This window comes from Stigmatopora nigra, chromosome 8 (assembly GCF_051989575.1).
Source record: "Stigmatopora nigra isolate UIUO_SnigA chromosome 8, RoL_Snig_1.1, whole genome shotgun sequence".
In the NCBI taxonomy this organism is placed as follows: Eukaryota; Metazoa; Chordata; class Actinopteri; order Syngnathiformes; family Syngnathidae; genus Stigmatopora; species Stigmatopora nigra.
The window spans coordinates 9,210,524-9,238,497 of NC_135515.1; the positions used below are offsets into that span (position 1 = coordinate 9,210,524).

At 37.2% G+C, this 27,974-nt stretch overlaps 2 protein-coding genes across 2 annotated transcripts; one reads left to right on the forward strand and one right to left on the reverse strand.

Annotated features, from left to right (window-relative positions):
• Nucleotides 1-21,140: 21,140 nt before the first annotated feature.
• Nucleotides 21,141-25,179, forward strand: mrps22 (mitochondrial ribosomal protein S22). The gene is made up of 8 exons (XM_077723262.1): nucleotides 21,141-21,302; nucleotides 21,684-21,838; nucleotides 21,909-22,073; nucleotides 22,326-22,469; nucleotides 22,759-22,842; nucleotides 22,938-23,083; nucleotides 23,832-23,940; nucleotides 24,856-25,179. Exons 1-8 carry the CDS (start codon nucleotides 21,176-21,178, stop codon nucleotides 24,946-24,948), a joined length of 1,023 nt encoding a protein of 340 aa, XP_077579388.1. The 5' UTR covers nucleotides 21,141-21,175; the 3' UTR covers nucleotides 24,949-25,179.
• Nucleotides 25,180-25,366: 187 nt separating this feature from the next.
• rbp2a (retinol binding protein 2a, cellular) lies at nucleotides 25,367-27,528 on the reverse strand. Its single transcript, XM_077723265.1, has 4 exons — nucleotides 27,342-27,528; nucleotides 26,010-26,188; nucleotides 25,784-25,885; nucleotides 25,367-25,507 (listed from the first exon to the last, which is right to left on the reverse strand). The coding sequence occupies exons 1-4, from the start codon at nucleotides 27,412-27,414 to the stop codon at nucleotides 25,454-25,456; spliced, it is 408 nt and encodes a 135-aa protein (XP_077579391.1). The 5' UTR covers nucleotides 27,415-27,528; the 3' UTR covers nucleotides 25,367-25,453.
• Nucleotides 27,529-27,974: the final 446 nt, after the last annotated feature.

Consider the following 27,974-nt stretch of genomic DNA (forward strand, 5'->3'; position numbering starts at 1 on the left):
ATATATATATATATATATATATATATATATATATATATATATATATATATATATATATATATATATATATATATATATATATATATATATATATATATATATATATATATATATATATATATATATATATATATATATATATATATATATATATATATATATATATATATATATATATATATATATATATATATATATATATATATATATATATATATATATATATATATATATATATATATATATATATATATATATATATATATATATATATATATATATATATATATATATATATATATATATATATATATATATATATGGATGAAATTTGTTTTAACTTGTCATGTTCAGCTGCTTGTACATGCAGAATGGTACATTTCAAAACATTTTAATGTTGAGAGTTTTGCGAGGCCTTGGGTTGGTTATGAAATACTCTCCTATTATCCAAGGAAGCACGAGTAAATATACAAACAGATTAATACATCGTTGAAAAAAAACAGAATAAATAATAAACCTCCCCAACTAAATTGAAAGCATTTTTCTGTTTCTATTGGAAAATGCATGCAATTACTTTCCATTTATAATTGGAAATTTCTTTGATAGGCTGCTTTATAGTATATAAAGAAGAGGTTAGTTATCTAATATTCACTTGGTTGAGTTAGAAGTGGTGGTCCTCTAGTTCAATTTTATGATTTGACCTTTGTACTTCATGGTGTTGTTTTACACTTAAGGTTAATTGGTATCCCTGTCATTGTGTGTGTGCCAGTATGTAACTGTGTGTGTCGCCTGCCTTTTCTCAGTCTTACATTCAGACAATCCATCAGTCAGACAGACAGTCATTCAGTCAGTCAGTCAGTCAGTCATTGACCCTGTCTGCCTGTCTGTGTGTCTTTCTGTGTGTCTCTTTTTCGCTGTCTCCCTCTTTCTCTTTCTCACCAGGTGCACTACAGCATTAGAGAGCTTTTATCCCAGGCATATCCCTGAGAATGTAGGGAATTTCTTCCAGACCGTGCTGGTCACACTGCCCTGGCAGCTTCTTCTCACTTCCACCCACACCCACACACACACACACATCGAACACACACATGCATCCAACTGCAACACACACGCACCGGTTACACCAGCCCTTGCTCCCGTAACACAATTGATAGACACAGCCCAAAGAGCAGACACCTGGTTTTACATGCACACACACCCACACACACACCCTGGGGAACTGCAGGGATCAGCAGAAACACTCTAGAGAAACAGGAGAAGACAGAAGACACCAGATGCGAGATAGCACTCAACAGAACTGACTGAGTAGGGGCCGAAAAAGGGGTGTGCATTTTGGCGTGGGCAAATTGTGACAGAAACATAGAACTTGAAATGTCATTGTGTTAAAAAGCAAACAGTTTAAATGGTTAACATTGTTTCAATCGTTTGAAGAGGATTTCATCTTTTTTTCTCAAGTTGATGAAATAAACATTATGCAAAGATTATGGCATAAGAAATAAACTACATTTGCAAACATCCCACCCCGAGAGTCAAACCATGAAAGTGTTAACAGTTTATCCATGCTGTCAGCAAAGGCACAGCTTACCTGTCATTCATGAGTTAACACCACCTGAGTGTTCCGTCAGCTTCACTTCCTTTTCTTTCTACTGCTTGCCAATCAAACTCCCACTTAATAACGTGTGTATATTTAACCAGTGTGCATGTTGCATGCTTGTTTTCTGCCACTGATCACGTCACTGAAAAATACATACTATACTAAATCTACACACATTTGAGAACTTACATGCATTTAAATCTGGCACATATTCTCTGTTTCCAATGGTATTGGCAAACTAAATTTTCATTTTCAGGCAGGTTCAATAAATGTATGTTTCTATTGTTGAATACCCCATTAAATATTGGCAATGGAATGAAATAAATCTCTGACTATAATTGTATATGTAAAAATAAAAAAAGCCATTTAGCTGATACATGTAAGCCAATTAATGGTGTAGATGCTCACTCGCTTGCAATCAAGATTGGGATCAATTCCTTGTGGGAGGTTGGTATGATTGGGTGTATGAATGATTGTCTACCGCTAACTGCCGACCAGTCTAGGGTGTAGTCTGCCTTTTGCCGTAAATCTGCTGGGATAGGCTCTAGCAACCAACCAAACCCTTGCAAATATACACAGAATGAAAGTTGAATGAATGAAAAACAATGTGGTTGATAATGCCATGACATTCGGAAGTGTATTTCATTCACCTAAAAAATAAAGAAAAGCCCTAACCATTTTTCAATTGAATTTATTATTGGGGTTGATTTTGGAATTGACTTTTTTTTTTAAATTCCGTCACAACACAATCAGCCTGAATGCATTTAAAATGCATCATCTTGCATGCATGGACAAAGCTAAATCTGTTCAACTATTCTTGGGCAAACATTGCAAAATCTTTTCTCCACAAGATATGCATATGCGGGAGTTGCCTACATAAGATTGACAAACTATAACAACCCCATTAATCTGAATTAATGACTCCCACGGTCTTAGCCTCATATCTAAATAAAAAGTAATTGCGCTGGATAGACTGAATGGAAGCAAGTGTGTATGCGAGCAGGGGTCCTCCTGTCTAGTATTTGCGGAACGCATTTCACTTCCAAGTATCTCGATAGCTGCTGCTTGCTCGTTTTATTTCATTTTTTTATTTCTCCGCTGGCGGCCCGGCTCAGAAAAAAATAACTAAAAAGAAAAACAAGAATTCAAAATGCAACTAAAGAAAATGAACTATTTCAAAAATCACAGTTTAAAAATAATTAATTATCTATAATAAGACCTCTATATCCTTTTGGCATATTAGATTTGAATTAAAAACAACTTCAACAAGATACAGGTATTGGTTGATGTGGAATTTTTAACTTGTTAAATTTCATCAGAAACCTGCCTGCATGGCGGTCTATATGTCATGTGACAATGTCGCTATGCAGCTGTGTGGCGTCTCTGTCAGTCTCCGGTTCTGTATTTCACAGAGAATTCCTCTGTGGCTCACTAATAGACTGAAGAACCGACCGCCCCCTCCCCCATTCGTTTCAACCTTATAATTCTGACTTGCTATTGGTTCTTTGGCGTACTAAATCCTCCTACATATTCACTTAAGGTAGTCATTCAAAAGTGAAAAATGTTGAATGGTTTAAATAAATGTGTGACGCAGAAAATCTGAATGAAAAGTCATCCATCAAACATTTGTTTGTATTTAGCTTGTATTTAGATGTATATAGCCTAATTTGTAAACAGAAAGAAAGGTCAAAGAGTGCATTGAAAATAATGGTTGTATTCTGAACTGGACAATCTGTCATGTTTTATGCAGTGGTCTCATTCTGTGTCTATAATTAGCTCATCTTTCAAAATGGTTCTGCATGTGAAGTTGTTTAAATCCGTGAATAAAAATTATTTAGGGGGAGTATTCTCTTGACCTCGGATACCCCTGTTTAACTGTTCACGCCCCTAAATGACACGTCCAAATTTCTTTCCTAAGTACAAGCCCGGTCAGAAAATTGCAGATTTTGATTTAGACAGTTTACAAAAGCAATGTTTACTTATGTACAGTATTAGTAGCCCAGTTCTTGTATCTATTTTGGCGTGTATCAACATCTCCATCAAATTGTATGGAATTAATACATACTTATTGTCAAGTAAAACACATATAAATAAACATGGATGACTGCTGCCATGTATGTTTTTCCATACCCAAGTGGAATTGCTAAAATATTGTCAAATTGTAATACATCCATCCATCTTCTCCCATTTATCTGAGGTCGAATCAATAATAAGCAACAAGCCAAATCAGGAGAATTAAGTCCCAGATAGAATCAAATCAATATACATTTACAATATACTTTTGCAACTTTGCTACACAACTTCTATTCATCCATTTTCTTTTGCATATCTGAGGCCGAGTCAGGGGGGGCAGCAGCTGCATCAAGGAAGCCAAGGCCCCAGTGACTTCGACCAGTTCCTCCAGGGGGATCCTGAGGTATTTCAAGGCCAGCCCTGGGAGACCTAGTCTCCCTTCGTGTATTGGTCAACCCCGGGGCCTCCTCCCTGGGGGTCTTGCCTGGAACACCTCACCAGATGGAAGACCTCTTGATTCAGAGGAGCAGCAGCCGCGCCACTCTTGGATAACCGAGCTGTTCAGTCTATCCTTAGGGGAACTCATTTAATAAATATACATAAAGAGGAAACATAATATTTATCATTGTAACATGCATTGATATAATATTGTTGTGCCTGTACCTGGCAAGTCATTTCCAGTACACAATGAGGCCTGCTGGTGGTTATTTTGGTCCACGTAAAACAGGAAACCTGTGTTGACCCTTCCATCCCAGCCAGAAGTAATAATGTGACCACCTATAGAAAAATGTTCTGGGACCTCTGTTCTAAATTGTTCTTGAGTGGAAACATTATTCTCTGCAATACGTACATGTTATTGACCAGGGACTATTCCTAGTAAGCTCAAAGTCAGCTAGATCAGGCTCACCTCACTAAAATCTAAAGGTACTTTAAATACAAGTGGCATTGAAAATGGATGATTACATGCTTTGTAGAGTTCCAGAAGAAAGTGAAGAAAGAATGGGTTTGTGGGAGGTTAGAGAATAAAAGACAGTGCTCCATCACATAGATTTTTAATGGCAGCATTCAGACAGGAGCTCTTACAACATGAAGAGAGAAGGGCACACAAGGAAGTCCAAGTCAGCCAATCTAAAGCATCAATCACCTTATGTGGTGCTGACAGTAATTGTTCACAGACAAAGGGATACCAGTTGCTGGATACCAGTGGCATGAGCATTTTGGTTTGGAAGCAAAACTGGGAAATCACAGTAACATAATACTTTCCTTCATTTTCTTCAAAAAAAAATCATTTTATTTCTTTTTTTTCTTTCCTTTATCTCAGATAGGACTAATAACTGCCATGTGAAATCTAAAAAATTCTGAATATGTGAACAGATTTTAATTCACTCTTGAAAATAAACAGGCGGACACATGAACACATTAAGGCAGACATCCTGCTTTGTTGTAACACGTATAATGTTGCTGATCCTACTTAAAAATATGCCTTTGTTAATTCTGTTTTTTGGTTTGTTAAAAAACTATTTTCTACAAGGATGAAAACTGTGACACTCTGATATTTAACTGTAATACACACACATTGAGGGTAATCCGTCATTCATAAATCTCCTGCTCAGCTGATCCTTATTCATTTATTTAAAAAACAAAACTGCATTTTACTGCTACCAATGCTAAAACATCAAGTCAACCTCCCCTGGGATGTAGTTGACTTATATGACTACAGTATTTTACATCTATACTTTATTTTAAGGTTTAGTTTTTACATCTGGTGTAAAATAAACATGCTGCTCATTTTATGAACATATGTGTAGATTACTATATGAAGGCAAGCAATAATGTGTAATACCAAAACAGTAAAAAAACATATATAATTTATCTAAATACATATTAGTATAAAAGTTCAAATTACAGTTTATTTTTACTCTCCCAAAAGGTTCGTTGGAAACCGTTCTACACACACACACACACACACACACACACACACACACACACACACACACACACACACACACACACACACACACACACACACACACACACACACACACAGAAAAAGATTGATGAGAGGAACGGTGGGGTCAAAGAAGGGAGCTCCAGGACTTTGACTCCGCACAGAGTGCTTAACAATATTTCCATCATCATCATGTCATCACTCAATTAAAAGGTTAGGCATGTTTATTCTTTCTATTAGTAAAAATTTCAAAGCATCAACAAGCACCTATTACTGTGACTCATTGCCTACAGGCAGTCCTCATTGATTGTGGCGCTTATGTAACAGTCTGTGTTAGTGGTTTTGCATTCTCTGGAGATTAGACAATTGACATTTTAACTGTTGGTGAAATTAGGAAGGCCCTTGGGGACCTGTTTTAGGATGTAAAAGTGGCGTGGGCGAGAGCACAGTAGAAAATTAATGTAAAATAATGTGACGAACAATAATTTAGTGTTTCAGTGTTAAAATCGTTCATCACACCCAGGCGCCAGTACAAATTTCTTGCACCACTGGTCCTTCCCACCGTCGTGTTCTTGCATGTGTGGGCATATAGTAAAAACAGGCACTCCCTCTATTGTCTCCCATGTTTTATTCTTCACACATGTACATACACAGGCTTCTGTGAGAGTACCCCTGTAATCAAATAATGTGAATTAAAATGATTATAAAGATTGACATAATATAGATTAATTTAAAAAATGTATTTGTAGGTGTGTGTGGGAGTCAAGCAGGATATGAGCCACTCTCAAGCATGATTTTTGCGATAATGGCACGTGTGTGAACTTGCGAGTTCCTTTTCTTTCTGTGTCCATACACGAGTTATATGGGAGGTGGGACTGGGTTCAGTGGTAGGACAATCTCAGCAATGCTGGTATGCGTGAGAGGCTCCCAAATCCTGTGGTGGTATGGGGAGGGCCCACAGAGTGGGATGGTAGTGGCAGGGATGTGATCAAATCTTGGTATTTTATCTCTTCAAGATCAAAATAAGTCTACCGTTGTAATACTCTCACAGGATTGCTTCCACTGCATATTGTTGTACAATATATCCTGTTTATACAGCACTGCATTATTTGAGCACATCTTCAATATATAGAATGGCATAATTTTAATCTTATCTCATCTCATTTTGTGAATGGCTTTATCCTGACTAGGGTCGCGGGGGTGCTGGAGCCTATTCCAGCTGACTTCGGGGCAGAGGCAGGGGACACCCTGAATTGGTGGCCAGTCAAACACAAGGCACAAGGAGACAAACAACCATTCACACACACACTAATACCTCGGGGCAATTTATAGCGACCAATCAGCCTACCATGCATGTCTTTGGAATGTGGGAGGAAACCGGGGACCCGGAGAAAACCCACGTAGGCCCAAGATAACATGCAAAATGCTCACTGCACACAGCTGTGAGCCAACTCGCTAACTACTCGCGCCACAGGGCCAATGTCACAATCTTAATATGGAAATTAATTCCACTGGTTATAGTAATAATGATAAAAATAAGCCGGCTGGAGACTGATTTAGGGTGTCCCCGCCTCTTGCCCGGAGTCAGCTGGGATAGGCTCCATCACCTAATAAGGATAAAGCGTTTCCAAAAATGAATGAATTAATTTACCTTTGACTGAGTGATCCTCATTTGTTGATTTGTGGCAGTATTCATGAGGAGAAGTTGACAGAAGAATGAGCAGGGTAAAAAATAAATATTTTGTCAAAGTAAAGTGGTGGTGTTTAGATTGGCAGAGGCAACCCTGTTTGTCTAAATTGTTTGTCCTTTTCCTGTGTATAAAGTTACTGCAGCTACTAGGTAAAGAGTCTGTTCACGTCTTAGAGATGAAGAAAAAAAATGAGGGCTGGATGTCAAAACAAATACCAAGTAAATAGAAGGTATCACCCGAAGCTCCTATTCTATTGGAAAATGTATTGTTTTAAATAATCAGGTAAATAGAAGTAAGTGTAAGTGTAAATAAAGAGAAGAAAACGGTAAAGTGATAGATAATAAAAAAGAATATGGTTGAATCATTCTTTTCAAATATTTATGTAGCCAAAAATGAAATGAATGAAAAAAAATGGAGTCAGAATATGTAGACTAAGAAAAAAATGAGTCGAAGACACCTAGATGTAAGGATAAGTAGCTGCCAAAAAAATGGAAAGAGGTATAGACGGGCCAAAGATGGTAAGATAACTAACTAATAAGATTTTGAGTGTGAAGAAAGAGACTTTTCTTTACAATTCAGCTTTTAGGTTGTCAACCCAAAACATCACACATGCCAACGGAATGTTGATTCAACATACTATGCGCTACGATCTAAATAGAAGTAAAACTGGGATGAACTTGACAAGTCATTTATATATATATATATATATATATATATATATATATATATATATATATATATATATATATATATATATATATATATATATATATATATATATATATATATATATATATATATATATATATATATATATATATATATATATATATATATATATATATATATATATATATATATATATATATATATATATATATATATATATATATATATATAATTTAGTTATTTATATAGTTATTATTATAATCATGCTTCTTCATAATTTTAATTTCTAGCTCATTTGTCCCCTAAGGGCAAAAATAGAAAGAATAGACCCACCAGTGCAGTCAGCGTTTGATGCCAGGAAGTGTCCATTCTTTGGGGAAGCAGCTTTAAAATATAATAACACACTGCATTGCATTTAGCTGGAAGTGTATTTGGCACGAGACCTCAGGATAACCCCACGTGACCGCGCGAGCCGTTGAACTGCGGCGCCATCAAAACAAGGCCTCACCAGTTGACGCGCTCTTCCCACTTATTTGTTCAGTATGTAGTACAAATTCCCCCATGTTGCAGGCATATTAGGATCAGCAGAGCGAACTGCGCCCAACCTCGGTTTACCTTTTGGAGTGGGTTACAATGCCGTAGAGTTCATGTCTGACAGATCCAATAACTCCTCCTCTGTTGTTCTCGAAGAAATTGCTCCAAGCAACCCACTTTGGGGAAAAAAAAAATAAAACGCTTGCCTTTCCCAACGTTAAAGGTTATGATCGTTATCATAATTAATTCAATAAAGGGGTAATGTGCTGCAAACCCGGCACCCACCCGCCTTGTCCAGTGTTCAGGGCCATATAAGCTTTCAGGTCCAGGTTCTCTCGGTGACTTCAGTGTCAGAGGTAATATGGAGCAGACAGGAGTTAGACAGCGATAGGCATGTCTGCACTGGTGCGCGTAAAGAGCCTTAATTGAATTTGTTTAAGACTTTCAAAAGGTACGTTCAAGGGTTTGTGTTAATAACCTAATAATAATAATAATTGGAAAGCCGATCCATGGTCAACAGTGGAAGGAGGTCATTTCTAATTGGAAAAACTAGAGCAAGCTTCAAATAATTTGTGTGAGATGAACGCACACTAGATTTAAGGGTTGGCACAGCATCAAAGAGACACTTTATTCAGGAACTGAAAAATAATTGGATTGGCATTAAAAGATGATTTTCAATGGAAAATATATAGAACAGTAACTACTGTACATTACAGTGCCTTTTGATTTTTTTCTAAATAGTCGATTCACCACTAAAATAAAAAATTGATGAAAATACTAATACATATGTAACATTTTTAACATGATCTAAAATTTAGTACAGGCCTGATACTCATAGTTGGGTGGGATAGGCGTCAGCACCCCCTGCAACCCTTGTGACCCTTGGAAATGAACACAATTTAAATGCCTCCTGAAAAAGTCTTTCTCCCCGATCAAGACATTTTTTCACATAACACAAGAAATGTTGCTTTAAAATGTATAAATATTGTCAGTAAAAACACAGACCTGGTAATCACAACATTTTAACATAATTGGGGGCACGACCTGGCTTTAGATCAAGCATAATAGCCCCTTGTATATATATTTCATTTATCGCCGGCAAGCCTTTATTATTTCTACAGATATGAGTAACACTTAAACAGTGATGCCATTTTTTTTTGCTATGTAAAAATAAACATGGTCTCATTTTTTATGTGGCATTTTTGTTCGATGAGTAAATACTGGAACATTATTGGAACGTATAGAATACACAGGTAATATATTAACATCACTGTGGATATTTCAAGCAAAGTGTGGTGGAGTTTTTCTTTAATACAGTTTTATTGAAGCCTTTTTCAGTTGTTGATTGTGCATGAAATTAATCTATTCTTTGTAATCTCAGGGCTTATTTATTTTGGTGAATACTATTAACCTCAGCTAGTTCAAGATCAGACCTAAAAAATGTGGTGGTAAAAAATGGACCTTGCTCGTCAGAAAATAAATGAGTGAAAAAACAATTAAATACACACATAAAAATAATAATATATCTCCCACTTAAACCTTTAATGGTAGGAGACTGTAGTATTTTACATTTTAATAAACAATTTTATAAAAGGGAAACATTTCAACAAAAAAGTGGAACAAGTATACAGTCCATTTATAAAATAGCAAAATGTAAAATACAACTCTAAGCGCCTCTCAGTAATCATTCGCTTCTGCTCTATCTTTTTTTAGGACTATCGAGTATATCTTAAGGATTTCCTTAGTAGTCCACATTTGGTGTGATAGAATACTCAGGGATTTCCTTTTAAATCCTAGCTCAGCCAAAAGAGGAAACTGATGGAGATAGCAGCATGCAGCCACTCCAAAATGAACTAAAGAACTTGTACTTGTGTGTTTATGGAGTGACAGTGGTTGTGGTCTCAACTTACTTCTTAGTCAGATCAGGTTAACTGACCAACGTTTGCACCCTCACACCACTCCAACCCTTCCCTCACTCCTAAATTGGATCAAGATGACACCAATAATTGGCTCAAGCTGGGGCCGGTGCGCAGAACCAATGATGCATATCTAACTCCTTTTGTTGCAATGGTGTCCCTTTTCCCGTGCCGTACTCCATTTGGAACGGTTTACCTTGGCTCCCTCACAAGCGTTTTAGCCCAATCCCCCGCTGAACACAACAGCCAACTGACATCATGAGAGCAACGGAAAGGTTACATTTTTCACAGATGTCTGGGAAATTATCGGCATGCTTGGTTTTTGATGGTCACACAATGATTCCCTTTTGTTCAATATCTCATGGGGAGCACACAGAGAGAGAGGATGAGGTGTTTTGGTATAAAATGTCCGGCCTTGATATCAATATCTATGACCTTTGGGGTGAAAATAGACTCAGAACCACATGGAGAATTCTGATGACTAAAAACCATTGACTGGAATTTCTTGCCACATAAACATATTAGAAATGCAAAAATAAACAAGAGATTGCGCCCCATTCTTTTTAAACTATAAAAACATAATCATTTAATTATTGTTTAGAAAAAATTGCTTGCAGTTCAGTCCTTAAAAAAGCGCCTTCATTCATTCCTTCCATGAGGCTAATTTATTGTTTTATGGATATGACAAAGTTAACTGTTTGAAACTTGAATACATTTAAAGTAAATTGTGAGAAAGTGTGGTGTGGAAGATGTTACAAAGTCTAATTAATAATAATATACACATCACGGCATCAGCTAGCAACATGAATTAAATCAAATGGAGATGACATGTTTGTTATGCTTGGACATTCCTGACTACTGGAATCCACTTACAGTCTTCAGGCTGCTGGGTTTCCTGAACACAGAACTGGGTTGGCCTCGATCTTTTCCACACTTTATAAGTAAACTCTAAGAACAGCAAATTGTTTGATATTTGATAGCTACACTCGCAGCACTTTTGCAAAAATCGGACTTTTAATAGTGTGTCAGAATGATAATAACTATTTGACAACTATGCAAATTATCAATAAAAAATCCGAGGTTTTTACCTTTGGCTGCAGCATTAAACTTGGCGCGCTGGTCTAAAAAATAGTCACCCTATCAAATACAAAGGATGCAAAGCCTCATAAATCCGGTCGCTTCGTTACCACGGTTTTTAATCAGATTTCCGCCTAGTAGAGTGCACAAAGGATTTTCTGATCAAACGCTGCGACTTGACCAAAGCGGCTGGTCGGATTCATTATCTAACATGTTTTCTATGTACGTGGGGTCAAGCACAGTGTAAAGCTCAGAGAGAAACACTACACCTATCTTTGGGGAGCAAGCTGTGGGTAAAGCCACTAGTTGGATAAAAGGCAAGAAATTGATCTCAAGAGGGTCAAAGTCAGGACTCAGCCTAGTTTTGAAAACTCACATCAGGGGACAAATGCAACGTTATCCTGAAATTTATTAAGGTCTGGTTCAATTTGATGAATCTAAAGTGAGCTGCTTCCTTTGTCAAAACAGGTTGAGTAGGTTCATAATACGATATTAATTGTGAGTAGGAATTATGATTATCTGCTTTGATTGCTTGCGCTGACACATTGATAATTATGCTTATGCAGTAGTTGATCAATTTAGGGCTAGAAGTGTGGCTTTAATACCGTCAAAGAGGGCTACAGTAATGCTTTCAGGCAGAGTGAAGCCAATCACTTGCTCCTCTGTTTATTGACACACAACTGACCTTGGAACCCAGGTTGTGCGTGCCAAGATGTACGATATTAGTCATGGTAAGAAAGTGTGCACGTGTCTGTGTGTGTCTGTGTGTGTGTTCTTGTGCAATGGTGAATATAGAGGACATTTGTGTGCTTGGTAAGTTGGCTGAAAAATACTGGTCAAAGCCAATACCGCACAAATTCCCCATATGATAGTTTTAAGTGGTATAAACAAGCAGAAACTAAACTGTTACACATTTTTAGCGTCATAAGAAAAAATATTTATTTAACTTACAGAATTTGCTTGATAAAATTTGGCTGCTGACCTACTGTTGATTAGTGGAGTAGTCAAATAACCACAAGTGATTAATTTGATAAGTAAATAAACATAATTATTTTTGTGATTTTTCTCTTGTAATACTATCAGAAGCTTACTGCTATGGCATAGGTTACTACAAGCTGTATAATATATCATATGGAATTAAATTGATTGGACAATTATGTATTAATGTCTTTATATAGATATAAGGACCATCTGAGGGAAACCATGAATTTGTGAGGACAGGAGAAATAGAGAATGGAACTGACAAGGTTTTTAATTTATTTATAATGGCTTGACCTGGTGGACATTCCTTGTCTTAATAGTGCTAACATCATCATTTATCAAAAGGTGTAGCTTGGTAATTGAAAAATGTGTTAAAGGGCCATGCAAACCACATTGATGTTGCAAAATCTCTGTTCATGGAAAGAGGATTGAGAGAAAAATGCAGCCAAATTGTTGGGATGGAATCGAAGAATGAGACATAGCTTGTTGAGTAGTGCGAGTTAGACTGATTCTATTTCACTTAATGTAACCATGGAGTGCTCAGAGGCCCAGTGCTGCCCGCTCAGGGCTCTTTAATGTAAATAGCCGTCACTGGCCCAACGTTCAGACACATGTGAATGCACCTTAGCCGTGTTATATGACTCTGTCTAACCAAACAGCACTCACAGACACAAAAATTCTTGCTCCTGCTCCTTTCCCATCACCGCCACAGAGGTGGAAAGAAGGGAGGCAGACAGGGACAGAACGAGAGAGAGAGATTATGGTGGTGAAGGAGGAAGAAGTTCTTTGGCATGGAGCAAAATGCAATTACTAGGGAGACAGACTTTTCCAAGACAGAAAAAATCCCAAAACAATTTTTGGGAGCAGACAAGGAAGCAAAGATCTCCTGGGGTGAAAGGTTCACTATTATGCTTCTACATAGAGTTTAGTGCTCCCACAGGGTTCTGAAATGCCACTATTTGATTGGCTGGAGTCCTGAGATTAAGGCTCTTAATTGGCCATCACACATCCCTTAATATGTCCCAGGTCAAATGCCATTTTTAATAATGTACTGTATCAGTGTATACATATACTGTAAGTCATTTAGAACATACTAGTTTAGTGGTGGCCTCCCTTTAAAGCATTTTATTTTTAATTTCATTCACATAATAGTTACTATTATAATTGCTTTTTCCATTATTATAATAAAAAAACAATGTATAGATAGAATTTAAAAGTTCAAGTTAATGGCTCAAAATCCCGTCAGTCATCGACATAATCACGTGACCATGACGTTTGCCTCTTGTAGTTCCCGCACTCCTACAAGTTAAAACAATAGACACATCCTTCCATTGTGTACTGATGCCGAAGCATCAGAGTAACAGGGCCCCCAGTAATGTGGGCATCTATGTGGGTGCCCATCCTGTCGCCAGGCGTTATGCCTAGCCACGTGTGTCTACCTCCGCTGGACCTACCGTTAAGGGAAGTGGACGTTCACACATGCAAGCATAAGAGGGAATCCATTAAGTTGAATGATAAACAAACGCAAAGCGTGCCACTTCCTTTTCCTATAATAGAGATTTTTTATTTACTTTGGCCAAAAGCTAACAGCGAGAGGCCCTGAGGCAGTGCATTGAGTTGAAAGAGAGGCCAAAGACTGTAGGGTGAGAGGTCAAATATAATTCAAACGATCATGCTTGTTAAAACGATGTGCCTGTGAAGGGAGATTCAGTGCCTCTTCCTACCAAAAAATATTAAACTACAATAATCCGAATTGTATCTAATGTCTTCTGTCTGACATTAGTCATGTCCTTTTGTTTGTATTAATTCAGTTATGGAGTTTTTTTCGCAGTTAATACAAAAAAAACCCCTTCCAAAACCCCAAATATCAGACATTGTCGCTTATGCTGAAAAACTGGCAGACCACCAAAAGTAACTTTTCAAATGGAGGAAGGCCGACTACAGAGGTGAATCCATGTAACAACGTCTCCAGAAAGAATGACATCTGGGGTCACTTTCTGTCAACCTTTGCTTAACAAAAGGTTATTCTTCACTTGAAATTATGATGAGAATCGGAAGAGCTTCAGTACACCCTTCTGCAAATGGAAACAAATAAAAAGCTAAAAGAAATGAAATGCTTTCCACCACACACTCCAATAAATACTTCAACCCACCAGTGCAAACATCCCCATCACACAATCAAGTGCACATTGCACAAGTGGATATTATTCATAACAGTAACAGCAGGCCCAGCCTCTGCAGTGCAGTAAACTGAGCAAGAAATTTCCAAAACTTTTATGTCTCTTATCTGTATTTAGACTCCCGCTCTTCGTTTTATAGACACGCATCTGAAATGGTCAAATGGATCATATTACGATTGCATGTCATTCGATCAACCACATTAACACACCATTTAAAACAGATTTTTCCTTCCCGATTTCAACCCCCCCACCCTACACACACACTCGCACAAACACACGCACACACACACACCCCCAGTGTGGTTCTAGTGCTGTCTCCATCGAAACTTGAGACTGGAAAGGACTTTTCAAAGGAAAGCAGCTCAAAGCTAAGTGAGAGCAGCTGATGTTGCATCATACTTCAAACATTCTTCAATTTAACAATATGTCAAAGGCTATGGAGTGTTCCTTGGGGTGCAAGCATGCATTCACACGCACACACACACACACGCGCACACAACCTTTAAGATCTCATTTAAGATTAGAAATAACCCTGCCACCTTTACAAATACATTCACTCTGTGCATCAAGAGTATTGATTCCGGTGAAGGATTTGCACAAAAGACATATGAAATATTCAGATGAAAAAAAAATAAAAAAATAAAAAAGGTGTTCTTTCCGTATTGCTAACCAATTCTGTTATCACAGGGGTATGTTCTTAAGCAGCAGGGGGGAAGATTCTCACCAGTGGTGGACATTGCAGATGTTTCTGGGATCTTCTGAAGCCATCTGTTGCACTGTTTTTCAGACCACATGAAGAGGCAAGGCCAACATCAGTAACAACTGCCCCACTGTGTCACGTGACCCACTTCATGTGACCAACGAAAGACTGTATGATGACCGTCATTGCAGCGGTCATCTCAACCGGGTCGGCCCACGCGGGCCCGGGCCACTGATCTGAGGCGAGTTAGGGAGAGGAGGCAACTGTCAGCAACATCAAACATATGAAACCTCCCACTCACAAAGCATTATGCTGGCCTGCAGATACTGCACAGATTCAGGTCATCTGCACAACTGGACATGATATAACAACATGGCTGTATCAATGCATGTACACCGGATTCAACCTGCCGAATAGTTAAGTCTTGTTTTGCACAATGTATTTACATATTTATGAGTTACCTCATGAGTGCGTCTTTCGCTCTGTCTGATCCGTATCATGGCTACCTAGCATTTATAGGTGACCAAAAGGTTGTAAGTATGAGTAACATATATTTATTTCACTATTTTAAAAACTTTTCCTTGGACCAATCATTTTCCAGGAACTAAATATATGTGTATATGTATATATATCGAACCCAGACTTTCTGCACCAAAGGCAACCAAGCGGAAGAAACACTGCACCATCAGGTGGCATTAAATAAGCCCTTCATCTTAAAAATATTTATTTATTCTAAAACATGCACTGTTAATTTGAAGTGCATATTAAGTAATCCCTTAATCATAATTCATACCACTACAAAAACCAATACCTGGCAGTTAATGTCATCATGACAAATAACAATTTGATTAAACATAAATTACATACATTGGTACAACATACTTTCCAATCTCTTTTGTCAAGTGGCAGTTAATGGGTAGATGGGTGATTCTGCGAATATTTCAGAACAAACACACAGTTGAGACGCATTTTCCGGCAAATTTTCAAAACAATCGCTTTTAGCATCTCGCGTGTAACTGAATTTCCTCCTTTGCATCAGCACCACAGCATCTTCCGTCTTGTGCGTAATTCTGCCGTGACAACCATGACAGTTATAAATGACCTTTTCTTCCGCTAGTTTCCTTCTGGTGAGAGGATGTAAAGCTGGGGCCCTCTGACTAAACATGGAGACTGGCTCAATCAACAGCCTAATTAGGAAGCTAGAATGTGTGTGTGTGTGTGTGTGTTTGTGGAGGGAGCGGGGTGGTCGTGAATGTGTGTGTGCGTAAGGACTACTGTGTTTCTGTGCAGCATTTCCTCTAATGGGGCAAGGCAATGTTAAAAAAAATGCCCTCCCCTTGTTTTAGGGTATTTATGCCGATATAAACACATTATATAATTGCAGCATCCTTATCCCTCCCAATAATTACGGCTTCTGAAAACATCCCAAGCATTCCCCAGTGGAGCAAATGTGACCTTTAACCTTCTAGAAAGCAGTGTATTAGTTTTCTTATCAGTGCCACGCTCCTCCTGTCACTTCATCCCTTGGTCCAAGCAATCTTAAATTATAAAAATAACAAAGTTAGCAGTAGGGAGGGGTCCTTGGGCTGGCAGCCAGCCTCTCGTGTTGCATGCAAACCTGTTAATTCAGCCAATTGTGAGTTTAGCTGGAAGCAAATACAATGTTGAGATTTTTCTGTTGTGGGCTCTTCCATGATGGTGTGATTTCCAGTTTGCAACAAGGGTGAGCATAAGGTCCGCTTATTGTGTGGGTTTTCATGGTTTGCGATTATTTAATAGCAAATATGGAGGAGAAACTCACATACTAAAGCTGCCCCCAGAAACACAATATGGTGCAAAATCTGATGGAACATAATTTATATTTAGTTAGTTTTCCACAACAGATTAAAATCCAAATTATGTTACGCTCACAAAGACCAGAAATAAATAGATTTTTTTTATTACTGCAAAATTTAAAGGCTAAAGGGTACAGATAAGACAAATAATATGAAAAAGAAAGACTCAAGCTCAAACCATCTCAAGTTGGCCACTTACTGGTTCTTAACTGAACTCCACCAAGCATACAATTTATAAATACACTTTTCAACTCTATTCATTTGAATTCGTCGTGGTTTACTACAGATTTTTGTCGCACGGCCACTTCCCGTCTTTGTCACCCTACATTATACTCTAAAATGCCAATGTGCTAATAATGAAATGCCCTCAGAAGGATCTTTTGGCGGGCAGATGTACTATACAGTAATGTCACTGTGCCCCATGGTACACCCATACTATCACCCCGCTCTCCCCCTCACTGCTTCTATCATTGTGCCTCCTCTAACCTTCAGTCTGCTCCTTCCCCATCCTCATTCTTCCTCCTCTATGGGGGAGGAGGAGGTTGGGAAAATGACTGGCCTTGAATGTTCACTCCCAAGCCACAACTTCTCACATGCAGGTGCACACACGCACACACACACACACACACACACACACACACACACACACACACACACACACACACACACACACACACACACACACACACACACTTTTCAACTTATATACCCGCGTTACAACTAGTGGCAAAAGCAAGACTTAATCACTGCTCACTGTCACAGTCCCTCAGTGAAACCACACCTCCATGGATGAGAGACATCAACATATTATGAAATGCTCTTCCACATAAAATGCATTCCATCCTCCAAGCATGTATAGCAGGTTAATTAATGACTCAAATTTGTCTCTAGGGTTTGGATGCAAGTTTACCACTTGCACCCTGTGATTGGCTGGCAAACAGTTCACACGGGACAGAAGATGAATGAATGGAAATGCTTATTGTTCTATTTTTAAATGATTTATTTCAAAATGGAGAACTGTTCTTAACCACACATGTCTCTGGGGAGTCAAACTTACAAGGCATTGATATTTTCATATTGCACGTTATATCTATTTGTTTCATTAGTTGGGCTTACAATTTATTTGGAAGTTCACTGTATTGTTTTGAGTAACTTTGTTGCTTTCCCTCTAAAAACACAATTTTACCACCTTAAATATTATAAGTATTCCTCTACTCAACTGGTTTGTTTGAGGAATAGTTGAAATGAGTGATGAATCCAATCCCATTTGGCACCTTATGCACAATTTTCTCATCCAATTCATTTTCCTCTCTTTCTTGTTCTCTCCCTTTATTCCTCATCCTTCTCTCTCTCAAGCACACACACACACAGGCGCACCCTCACGCACACGCAAATACACACGACACCTTTCCGTTTCACCCCTTTCTGAACCTGTTCTCTGTTCAAGATGAAGAAAGCTAAATAAACAAAGGAGCTGAGTCAATGCCCCGCTACCACCACTGCCGTTGACTGGGCTGCCTGCCCACCTACATCCACTCCCTTCCTTCTATGTTCCCTGGACCCCCATCCACTCTCTTCAACACCCAGATTTCACCTATCACCTCCCTGGCGCTCCTAGTAATGTTAACACATGCATTTTCCCTCTGTTCTGCAGCACACGCGGCTATGTAGTATGTATACCATAAGGATTATCATTCTATTTTTTAATCCTAGAGTCAATATACAGCCCACAGTTGTATCTAGATTAACCTGTCATAACAATAACCTTATTGTATTACATTTCCCTGTTTTCCCATTAATTTTCTGAGTCGCTTATCCCCACGAGAGTCGAGGGGGGTGCTAGAGACTATCTCAACTGACTTCGAGCACACTACTTAATTTGTGGCCAGCCAAACGCAGGCGCTTTTGCCACCATATATATATATATATATATATATATATATATATATATATATATATATATATATATATATATATATATATATATATATATATATATATATATATATATATATATATATATATATATATATATATATATATATATATATATATATATATATATATATATATATATATATATATATATATATATATATATATATATATATAAACATGTTGGTGGCAAAAGCGCCTGCGTTTGGCTGTTAATTTAGTATGTTCGCGCTTGCTATTTAATTTTTATAATAGATTTTAGACATCAATATTTAAAGGGATCTCCATTGATGAGGGTGATATATGCAGATTACACACATATTCAGTGCTTCATCCTGTTGGAATTTATAAGAATTCAGAGTGTTATTGCTTCAGTCATAATTATTATCAGTCATGTATTATTATTATTTACAAATGGAATACAGTATAGCATCCTGCTACATCTAGTGTGAGTCTTTATGTCCTTGGTTTTGATTAATATTTGAGCACAGTTAATAAGTACTTAACACAATTAAAAACTAAAAAGAGACTGTTGCTACTTTACCCCAGAGTTAAAAAAAATTCTTGGTCATTTTTAAAATATATGGAAACAAATAGAAAAAAAACAAGAGTCAGCTTCTTAACATCTGTTTTTTACTTTGTCAATCGTAATATTCAGTCAATGAATATGCCAGTGTCATCAAAATTCAACTCTTTTTGTGGCATGCTGTATAAAACTGCCAATTTACTCTGTAAACTTTATGGAATATTTGCTCACCTTAGATCATTTAAAATCTTATCTGAGAAATTTTGCAAAGCCAATGAAATACATATTAACAAATTCTGATTACAAATTCTATTTTTGGGTAGCTATTTTGTCTTGCCACATTTTTTCATCACTTGCAACGAAAAGACAAAATATCCCCCCTAGTAGTAAATAGTAAAACTTAATGTAAAAATTAAGTCATTTAAAAATGTCCATCCCGTCAATAGCAGTGTTAAAACATATATTTATATTTTCATGTCATTTGTCAATGGATATTTTATTAAACAAATCAGTAATATACATTGTCAATGTGGTTTAAAAAAACATCAACAACAAGCGAAACAAGTTGAAATAAAAATCATAATAACAAAAGGAATAAACACACGAGTTCCAAAGACAGACAAACTGATTTTGGGGTCACATGATTACTTGTCTTCTTCCATCAACAGTGTGACAGCTGCTTGCATCTGGTAGTGTAGTAGGGGCCTCTTGCAGGTCAATCAACACATTATTGCACTGGTGTCTATACTGGTCTTACTCCCACAAACTATTCACCTCATTAACCACAAAAACCATACATTCATCTGTCACATTAATGTACAATTCTCAAGGTCAATGAAGTAATGAAGAGTAGTTATCATTTTTAGGAGTAACATAATTCTCGAAAATGAACCCTATCCCTAGTTTTTTTCAATGCTGCATAAATTTGATGTTAGATTCTATAATTGTCACGGCTTACAAAAACATGAAAATATTTTTGTTTAAATTCAGATAAGTGCTCACTCACTCATGCATCCACTCACTGCCTATTCACCTGCTGCCATTCAGACAGCAGAAGTTATTTATTCATTCATTTTCTGTTCTGTTTATCCTCACAAGGGTCGCAGGAGGTGCTGGAGCCTATCCCAGCCGCTTTGGGCACAAGGTAGGGGACATCAAGAATAGGTGGCCGGCCAATCACAGGGCAAATGATAATGTGAAAATGTATTCACCAGTAAGTGATGGATAACTCTAGGAAGATATAACTAATTGAACATTCAAATATAGTATGTAGTACTACAATATTTAGCTGTTATGCCCAGCCGTAACATCATACTGCCCTCCTGTGGATAGAGTAAAAAGAATTGGGGTTCATTCGGTGTTTTGGTAAGTAAGTTTAAATATAATTTGTTTATTTTCCATATGATCTTTTATTTACTTGTTTATCATTTCATTTTTAAACATCTTTTGTTTCCATGAATCAAAGTCTACACAGTTGTTCTGCTCCACAACAGAAGGTGACAGTGATGGTTTCTCATTCATGTTTAAGAAACATCAGCGAAGAAGAAGATAAACGTTCGAAGAAGAAAGAAAAAACATGGCAGCGCTCGGCAGGGCACGGTGCTTACTTCGAGGATTCTCCTGGCTACAAAACGTTCAAATAAATAAAAACGGGCTTGTAAAATGTAGCGTTAGGACATTTTGCAGCGATGTCCAAGACACAGGTATGTGCATCACTATGATCTCTATATAAATTGAAAAAATCCATATCAAGCTGACCTTGTGTTGCGTTGCAAGTAGAAATCCTTCCCATTTTGATTATTTCTACTAATTATTTTGTTTCCGCCAACATCTTCTGCCATAGTGTCTGTTGAAAATTATACGCTGTTAAATAGGGATGCATCTTTTTACAGCATCTTTACTGTGTACGCGTTTACAAGAAAATTAAAAGACAAAACAATTCTAAGGGTACTGCTGCAATTATGATGATGATGATGCCTGGAAATAAACACTGATCAGATTAGATTTAAAAGTTCTTTAAATGAAATATCACTTTGGCTTGTCAGTATGTGACGAAATAATAGTTCCTATTTTATTCTCTTCAGTGCAAAACAATACAAAGCCGCAGTTCACAGATCCAGTCGTGCAGGACATCCTTACCAGGATAACAGGCCTGAACTTGAAGAAGATTTTCCAACCACTTAAACAAGAACTGAAGCCGCCAGTGTACAAACTCATGACTGACGAACAACTAGAGCAGGTGCCTTTAGTCACAATGACCCTTCTCTCAAGCAAACTATTAAATGATGTGTTACTCAATGTGCTTCTAGGCGGTGAATTTGGCCAAACAGAAGGCTCAGAAACTGTTGCAGATGCCCCCTATTTTACCTGAAAGGAAGCCCATCAGTGATGTAATCTCTGTCGACAAGATTCTGGATGGCATGGAAACAGCCAAATATGTTTTCACAGACATTACCTACAACACTCCACACCGGGTAAGTTGTCTTAATTAGGTAGACCAGGAGTCTCCAAACTGGTCCTCAAGAGCCACTGTGGGTCATGTTTTTTGTTCCAAGCAATCCGGCAGAGATAAACAAATCAGGTTTCTGCTTAAATAAGCAGCAGTGACATTTGTATTTCCCTATTATTAAAGAAAGAGATTTGTCAGTGTTATTAAATTGCGTAAAATGTATTTTCTTTTTCACATTGTCTTGACTCAGTGTGAATATTCTGTTTATTTCCCTCAGGAAAGGTTCATTGTTGTTAGGGAGACTGACGGCACTCTGAGAAAAGCAAACTGGGAGGAAAGAGATCGGCTTATTCAGGTGTACTTCCCAAAGGATGGTCGGAAAATCACACCACCTCTTCTCTTCAAAGAGGAAAACCTTAAGGTATGTGGCGGCTACATTAAATATCAGTTTGGTTTCTAGTCTTTACTGTGGCTGCTACTGGCTATTTAGACAACAAAGCAATACATAGTACAGTCTTTAAAAAAATCAATCTTTTAGCATTTTTGTTTCTGGTAAGAAGTAAAACAATTACAAATAACTCTGTCCATTACTTTTATTTTCATATTTGCCGCATTAAATTTGTCTTTTTTTTCTGAAAATGTTTGTGATAATTAAACATCACTTTTAGTCTCTTGCTTTAATTTGATGTTTTAATGCATTTTTTCATTAGATGGTGTTCTCACAAGACCGTCATGAGGATGCATTGGACCTTTGTCTGGTCCAATTTGAACCTGACTCCTCCCAGTATATCAAGGTAAGATGAGTTGTTCTGCTGACTAACTAGTATTAAGTAAAGTTAATTAGGGTTGTTGAGATTAATTGCTTGGCTTTATCCAACATTTTTGTCAGGTTCATATTGCCACTTATGAGGATCTGGACAAACATGGGAAATATGAACTTCTTCGTTCTAGCCGACACTTTGGAGGCATGGCTTGGTACTTAGTCGGTGCCCGCAGGATTGATGGCCTCATTGTGGACATGTTGAAGAAAGATTTGTAAGTACATACACTCCAAATTAGTGTTGATTCAAGAAATTCTGTGATGACAAAAGTCTTGATAAAATGGCAATAACAATGCTGAAAAATATCAAATATTTCCTTTGTATTAACAGAACTTCTTATAGCACACATTAGTATAGAACACCTTTATTTTTATACAGTAATATTATACTGCAATGTAAAGAGGCTGAATTTGATTAATACCCGTCAAAATAATTGTAATGTACACCATTTAAAAAAAAATACTCCTCCTTGTACTCTTCTTCAATATTTTTATTTCTTCTTAAATTATAGCTTGTGTAGGCATTGCTGAAGGTCAATATTCAATCTGTTCCAGACTTTGTCTCCGTAGCCAGATAAAAAATACAAAACAAGTTTTTCATTGTTGTCCTTGAAAACTTTGTCCTGAAATGTCGTACTCTGCATTTACTTTATACGTATCTTCTTTCCCTGAAAATACAATTTTGACAATGCCCACCAGTATGTTTTTTTCTTGCTTAATACGATAATTGTCTGAATTATTCCATCAGCTTAAACTATTTTCATATTGCCGAAAGATTGCATTTGTTCGTTCAAGGTCTCCCAAAGTCTGCTCTTGTAAATTGTTTTTTTCCATCATGAACAGAGGTTGCAGATTTAATGTGAAACCCCTTATAGCTTATTGTAGTTATTGTTCACAGGCAAATGTGAGCCTTTACACAATGTTACAGATACACACTAAGACAAGCACATTTCTGTGATTCAGGGTACAGGATGCAGTAAGTCTTGTGACCCTCTTCCACCTGGTTCACCCTCACAGCGATTCGGCCCTGGAGGCTTCAAGACAACAGGCCACAGACACTGACCTTCTCAAGGTGAGTACACTGACACAGTGAGTAATCATAGTGAAGTGCATATTTAGCACTCCTTTCCAAGGTCATATTTATATACACTGTGGATAGTAAAATTGTTGGAACCTTAGTAAAAGCATTTTGGCTTTTTAATGTAATAACCTCCTCGGACACAAGCTCTTGCAAATCATGCATTTTTATTTTCTCTTTGGTATTTAGATTAATTGGGACCTGATGAGTTTAAAAACAAATAATTATCTTTTTAAATGATGTAGTTTGCGAGAAAAAATATGTCCACATCATAAGGGGACACCTTGTAGTCCAAAATTTGATGTCCACACATGAGGACACCAGGTCAATGGAGGTTAAAGTTCATTTCAGCGTAATCATTTTTAAGTCAGAAGTGTGCTGACATAGATAAAAGTGGACATTGTGAAGGAAGCTGCAATATACTGTGATGATTCACATCTTCGTGGCTTCAGTGCATCGCATTTTTTTATATTCAGTATAAAAAAATCGGAAAAATGTCAAAATCACGCTGAAACTCGCAAATGGAAGACGGGATAAAAAATGGCGGAAGTTGGGGCACTGCTTCTTCTTCGGGCCTGGGATGAATGGCACTCAGAGCAGAAGAAGAAGCGAAATTTCACCGTAGAAGAATGACGCGCTGAATAATACAAACAGCCAAGAACGACATCGCCTTGCCTTTTCCTGTTTTCTCCGGATTTCTTTGGATTTTGGAACGCCATTCAAAATGTTCCCAAGTCTCCTGCGTTATTCATCTATGGCATCAAATGAGCCCAAGAAAAAACGAAGCATGATGACCGAAAAAGTGAAGTTGCTAGATTTACAGAAGTCAGGAAAAAAATGCCCATGTAGCCCACCACCATGTATGAACATAAATTAATGTTATATACATATATCCACCTGTCTCATCAGATCTATGCCCAGAAGGAATCCCAAAGGTCTGGCTATATCGAGTTGGCCTTGCAGGCATATGAACAGACTGTTTCTGACAGCACATCTGCATAATCGACCAATACTTGGAAGTCTACAAATCGCCAGAGAAAGAAAACTGCAAGCTAATGGGCAAGCCAAATAGTGCACCACTTAGAGGGAAACTGTGTGATATTTCTGTCGAGTAAATTGCTTTGTAAATGTTCAATTTTATGCCGAAAAAATGTATGAAATTGTGTTAAAAAATCCCAACATAATTGTGAACACAAATTAAACTAATCTCTAATAGTAAAATGTCACAATTTGTCAATTATTTATGCACTTTTGTTCAAAGTGTCGCTCTTTTGTTACCGACATTTTGTAAATGGGTTAGAGTGAAGACTTGCATTATTAAATGTGATTTATTTCTCTTCTACTCAACTCAAACACCAAACATAAATACAAAAAAAATGCAATGTTATTAATGGATGAAATAAGGACTTATAAAGAAAAGTTTTACATAAGTAAAAGTTTATTACAAGAGTACATTATAAATAGGCTGCATCTTACAACAGTGCACAACTTGAGGTTTTGGCTCATCTTACTCAGCCTTCTTGAATACTTGGTGGCAGACTTTGTCCAACACGTGGATCTCCTAAAAGAAAGGACACCGACCTTTAGATATCAATGTAATATATTGCAATGATATTTCTCTTGCAAAACCAAGCAGATCTTTATCCACTATATTCTGATAACATATCTGCGTTTTATTGTTATTTCATCATACACAGAGTAACATGTGTTAAGAAAGAATGCATCCAATGAATTGAGGGTGTTTTTTGTCTTTCGTATTCCGATGCTGAGTTCTCAGGACATTTCTATATTTTATATTTTTCCTGGGTTTGGAGCACTTGAAATCTCTTCCTCTTACCAGATGGAGAAGATCTCCCTCGAGCCACTGTTTCCAACCACGATTTGCCTTTTCTCCTTTCTGAACACACACCAGTTTGTCCCCATCCCAGGTGACCAGGGTCTGAGACATTGCATATATAAAAATATAAGCAACCATTAGTATAACATTGTTTTGCATACTCTAAGCAACAATCAGTAGTACTTGTTTACAAAAGCTTTCTCGGTTAAAATCAGCAAACTTTTACCATGACTTTTCGGTTGTCAAGACCTTTAGTCTGCTCCTCAAATTCCACCCCAACTGTAAAGTTGACTTCATAATCTCTGAAGCTGCTCTTTGTCTTAGTTTCAAACTTGTCTCCATCTTGAACAATTATTTTTGTCTGGTGCAGATGGGATGCAATCTTTCTGGTGGCAAAGTCAATATCTGCATGCATGAATGAAAAAGAAAATTCAATGTCAGAGTATTTATTCAGGTGATGTAAGTTTATTACTTCAATGACAGTGTAGTAATCTATCTATACAATAGGGTATGGGTTCATTTTCCTGAAGTTCCTCTGGTATTTTTGTTAAATTTGCAAAGGATAGGCCTGTATGGACACTTTTATAAGTAATGAATGATTATTGATGGAAAATAACAGTTTTAGATATACTAATTGTTACAATAGGAGGTGAACACAGCTGGACTCAAATGCAAGAGGGTAGACAGAAGGTTTTATTGACCAGGAGGGCACCTCAGGTCATTTCAAGCAGAATTACAAAATTCACCCATTTTCCAGTGGGTCCTGCAGGCAGGAACCCACCAAAATAAAACAAATGACTAGTTCTGCTGAACATGAGATGCAACACTAATGTCATCATAACCTTATCAACCAGCAGCTGTGGTTAATATTTGTGGGAATCAGAGTGTGAGAGTAGAGTTCACGGAGATTTATGCCTTTGATGAGGCTTAACCAGAGGCGGATAAAATGTCAGTAAGCTAGTGCATACCACCTAAAAATTTATGTTCCATTATAAATACTGCTGTGGCCCATTTTGCACCAAGGAGGAGTTACAGAGCTTTGTTTTATGGAATGCAATTATTAAAGTGTTTATTAGCCAGAGCAATGTCTTCTTAACCTTCAACGATGGTTAAAAAGTCACAGAGGACCCATATTTTATTGGCGTGTTAAGAAAACGCATCAGCTCTCAAAAGAGGCCTCTACTGTGTTATACATTTTGGACAATAAACCACAGGTATCTACAATTGATTATTGAATATTCGGTCATGTTCAAAACATACTTTTCAGTCATTTAGATTAAAATAAATATAGTTTGTTAGCCATTGAAAACAACCTGATAACCCCACTAGACTAAAAGCTGTACTAAAGTTCAAAGAACAAGAAGTAGCGGCTTATAGTTAGAAAATTAAGTTTTTTATCGCTCTTCAATTCAATGTGTACCATGACAAATCTTTTGCTCAGCCATTCTACTTGTCCGGATACATTTAAGAATGTTAATTTTATTTTTCAATTATTATTCCTCTCATTTTTTTCCTCATTGTGACTCTCTATAATTCTATTTCCATTCACTGTACTTACCGATGGCTTTCATGACATCCTCAAAATTGTCATTGCTCACAATCTCCCAACGTCCATTGAAGTCTGCTGGCATCTTTAATATTTTGTGTCCAGATAACAGAGATTCTTGGAGTTAGCTGTCAAACCGAGACACAATTATTCATCGCAAACCTTTTTATAGAGAGTGTTTGCGTGGGTGGATGTGTGTGTATGTTTGTCTCCAGCATAGGACAGGGTCCACCTGATAAGTGCCTAGAGTCAGTTCAAGTACATCAAGATCTAAAGGCCATACACAGTGGACACTATTCTACTACATACACTTCACATGCCACTTAAATATATGTGAGATGTACTTGCTGGTGAATTTTCTTGCTGTTCAGTGACCCTGAAATTCAACAGAAAAACCATAATGCAAGGTATAATCTACAAAAAAAGGACTAGAATGCAGGTAGACCATTATCTCTCCATGATAACTCGGAGAATTTCTGCTGAGGCAAGAACCTTTTATATGCATTGCCAGATATGATGGGATGCAGAACTGATCTGCAGTTATGATTTCACACACATGTAATGACAACATAAACCTAACAAAGTTCTACCGGACACATTCTGTGGAACATAATCAACAAAATTGTGTCATTTCTCTTATAAGAA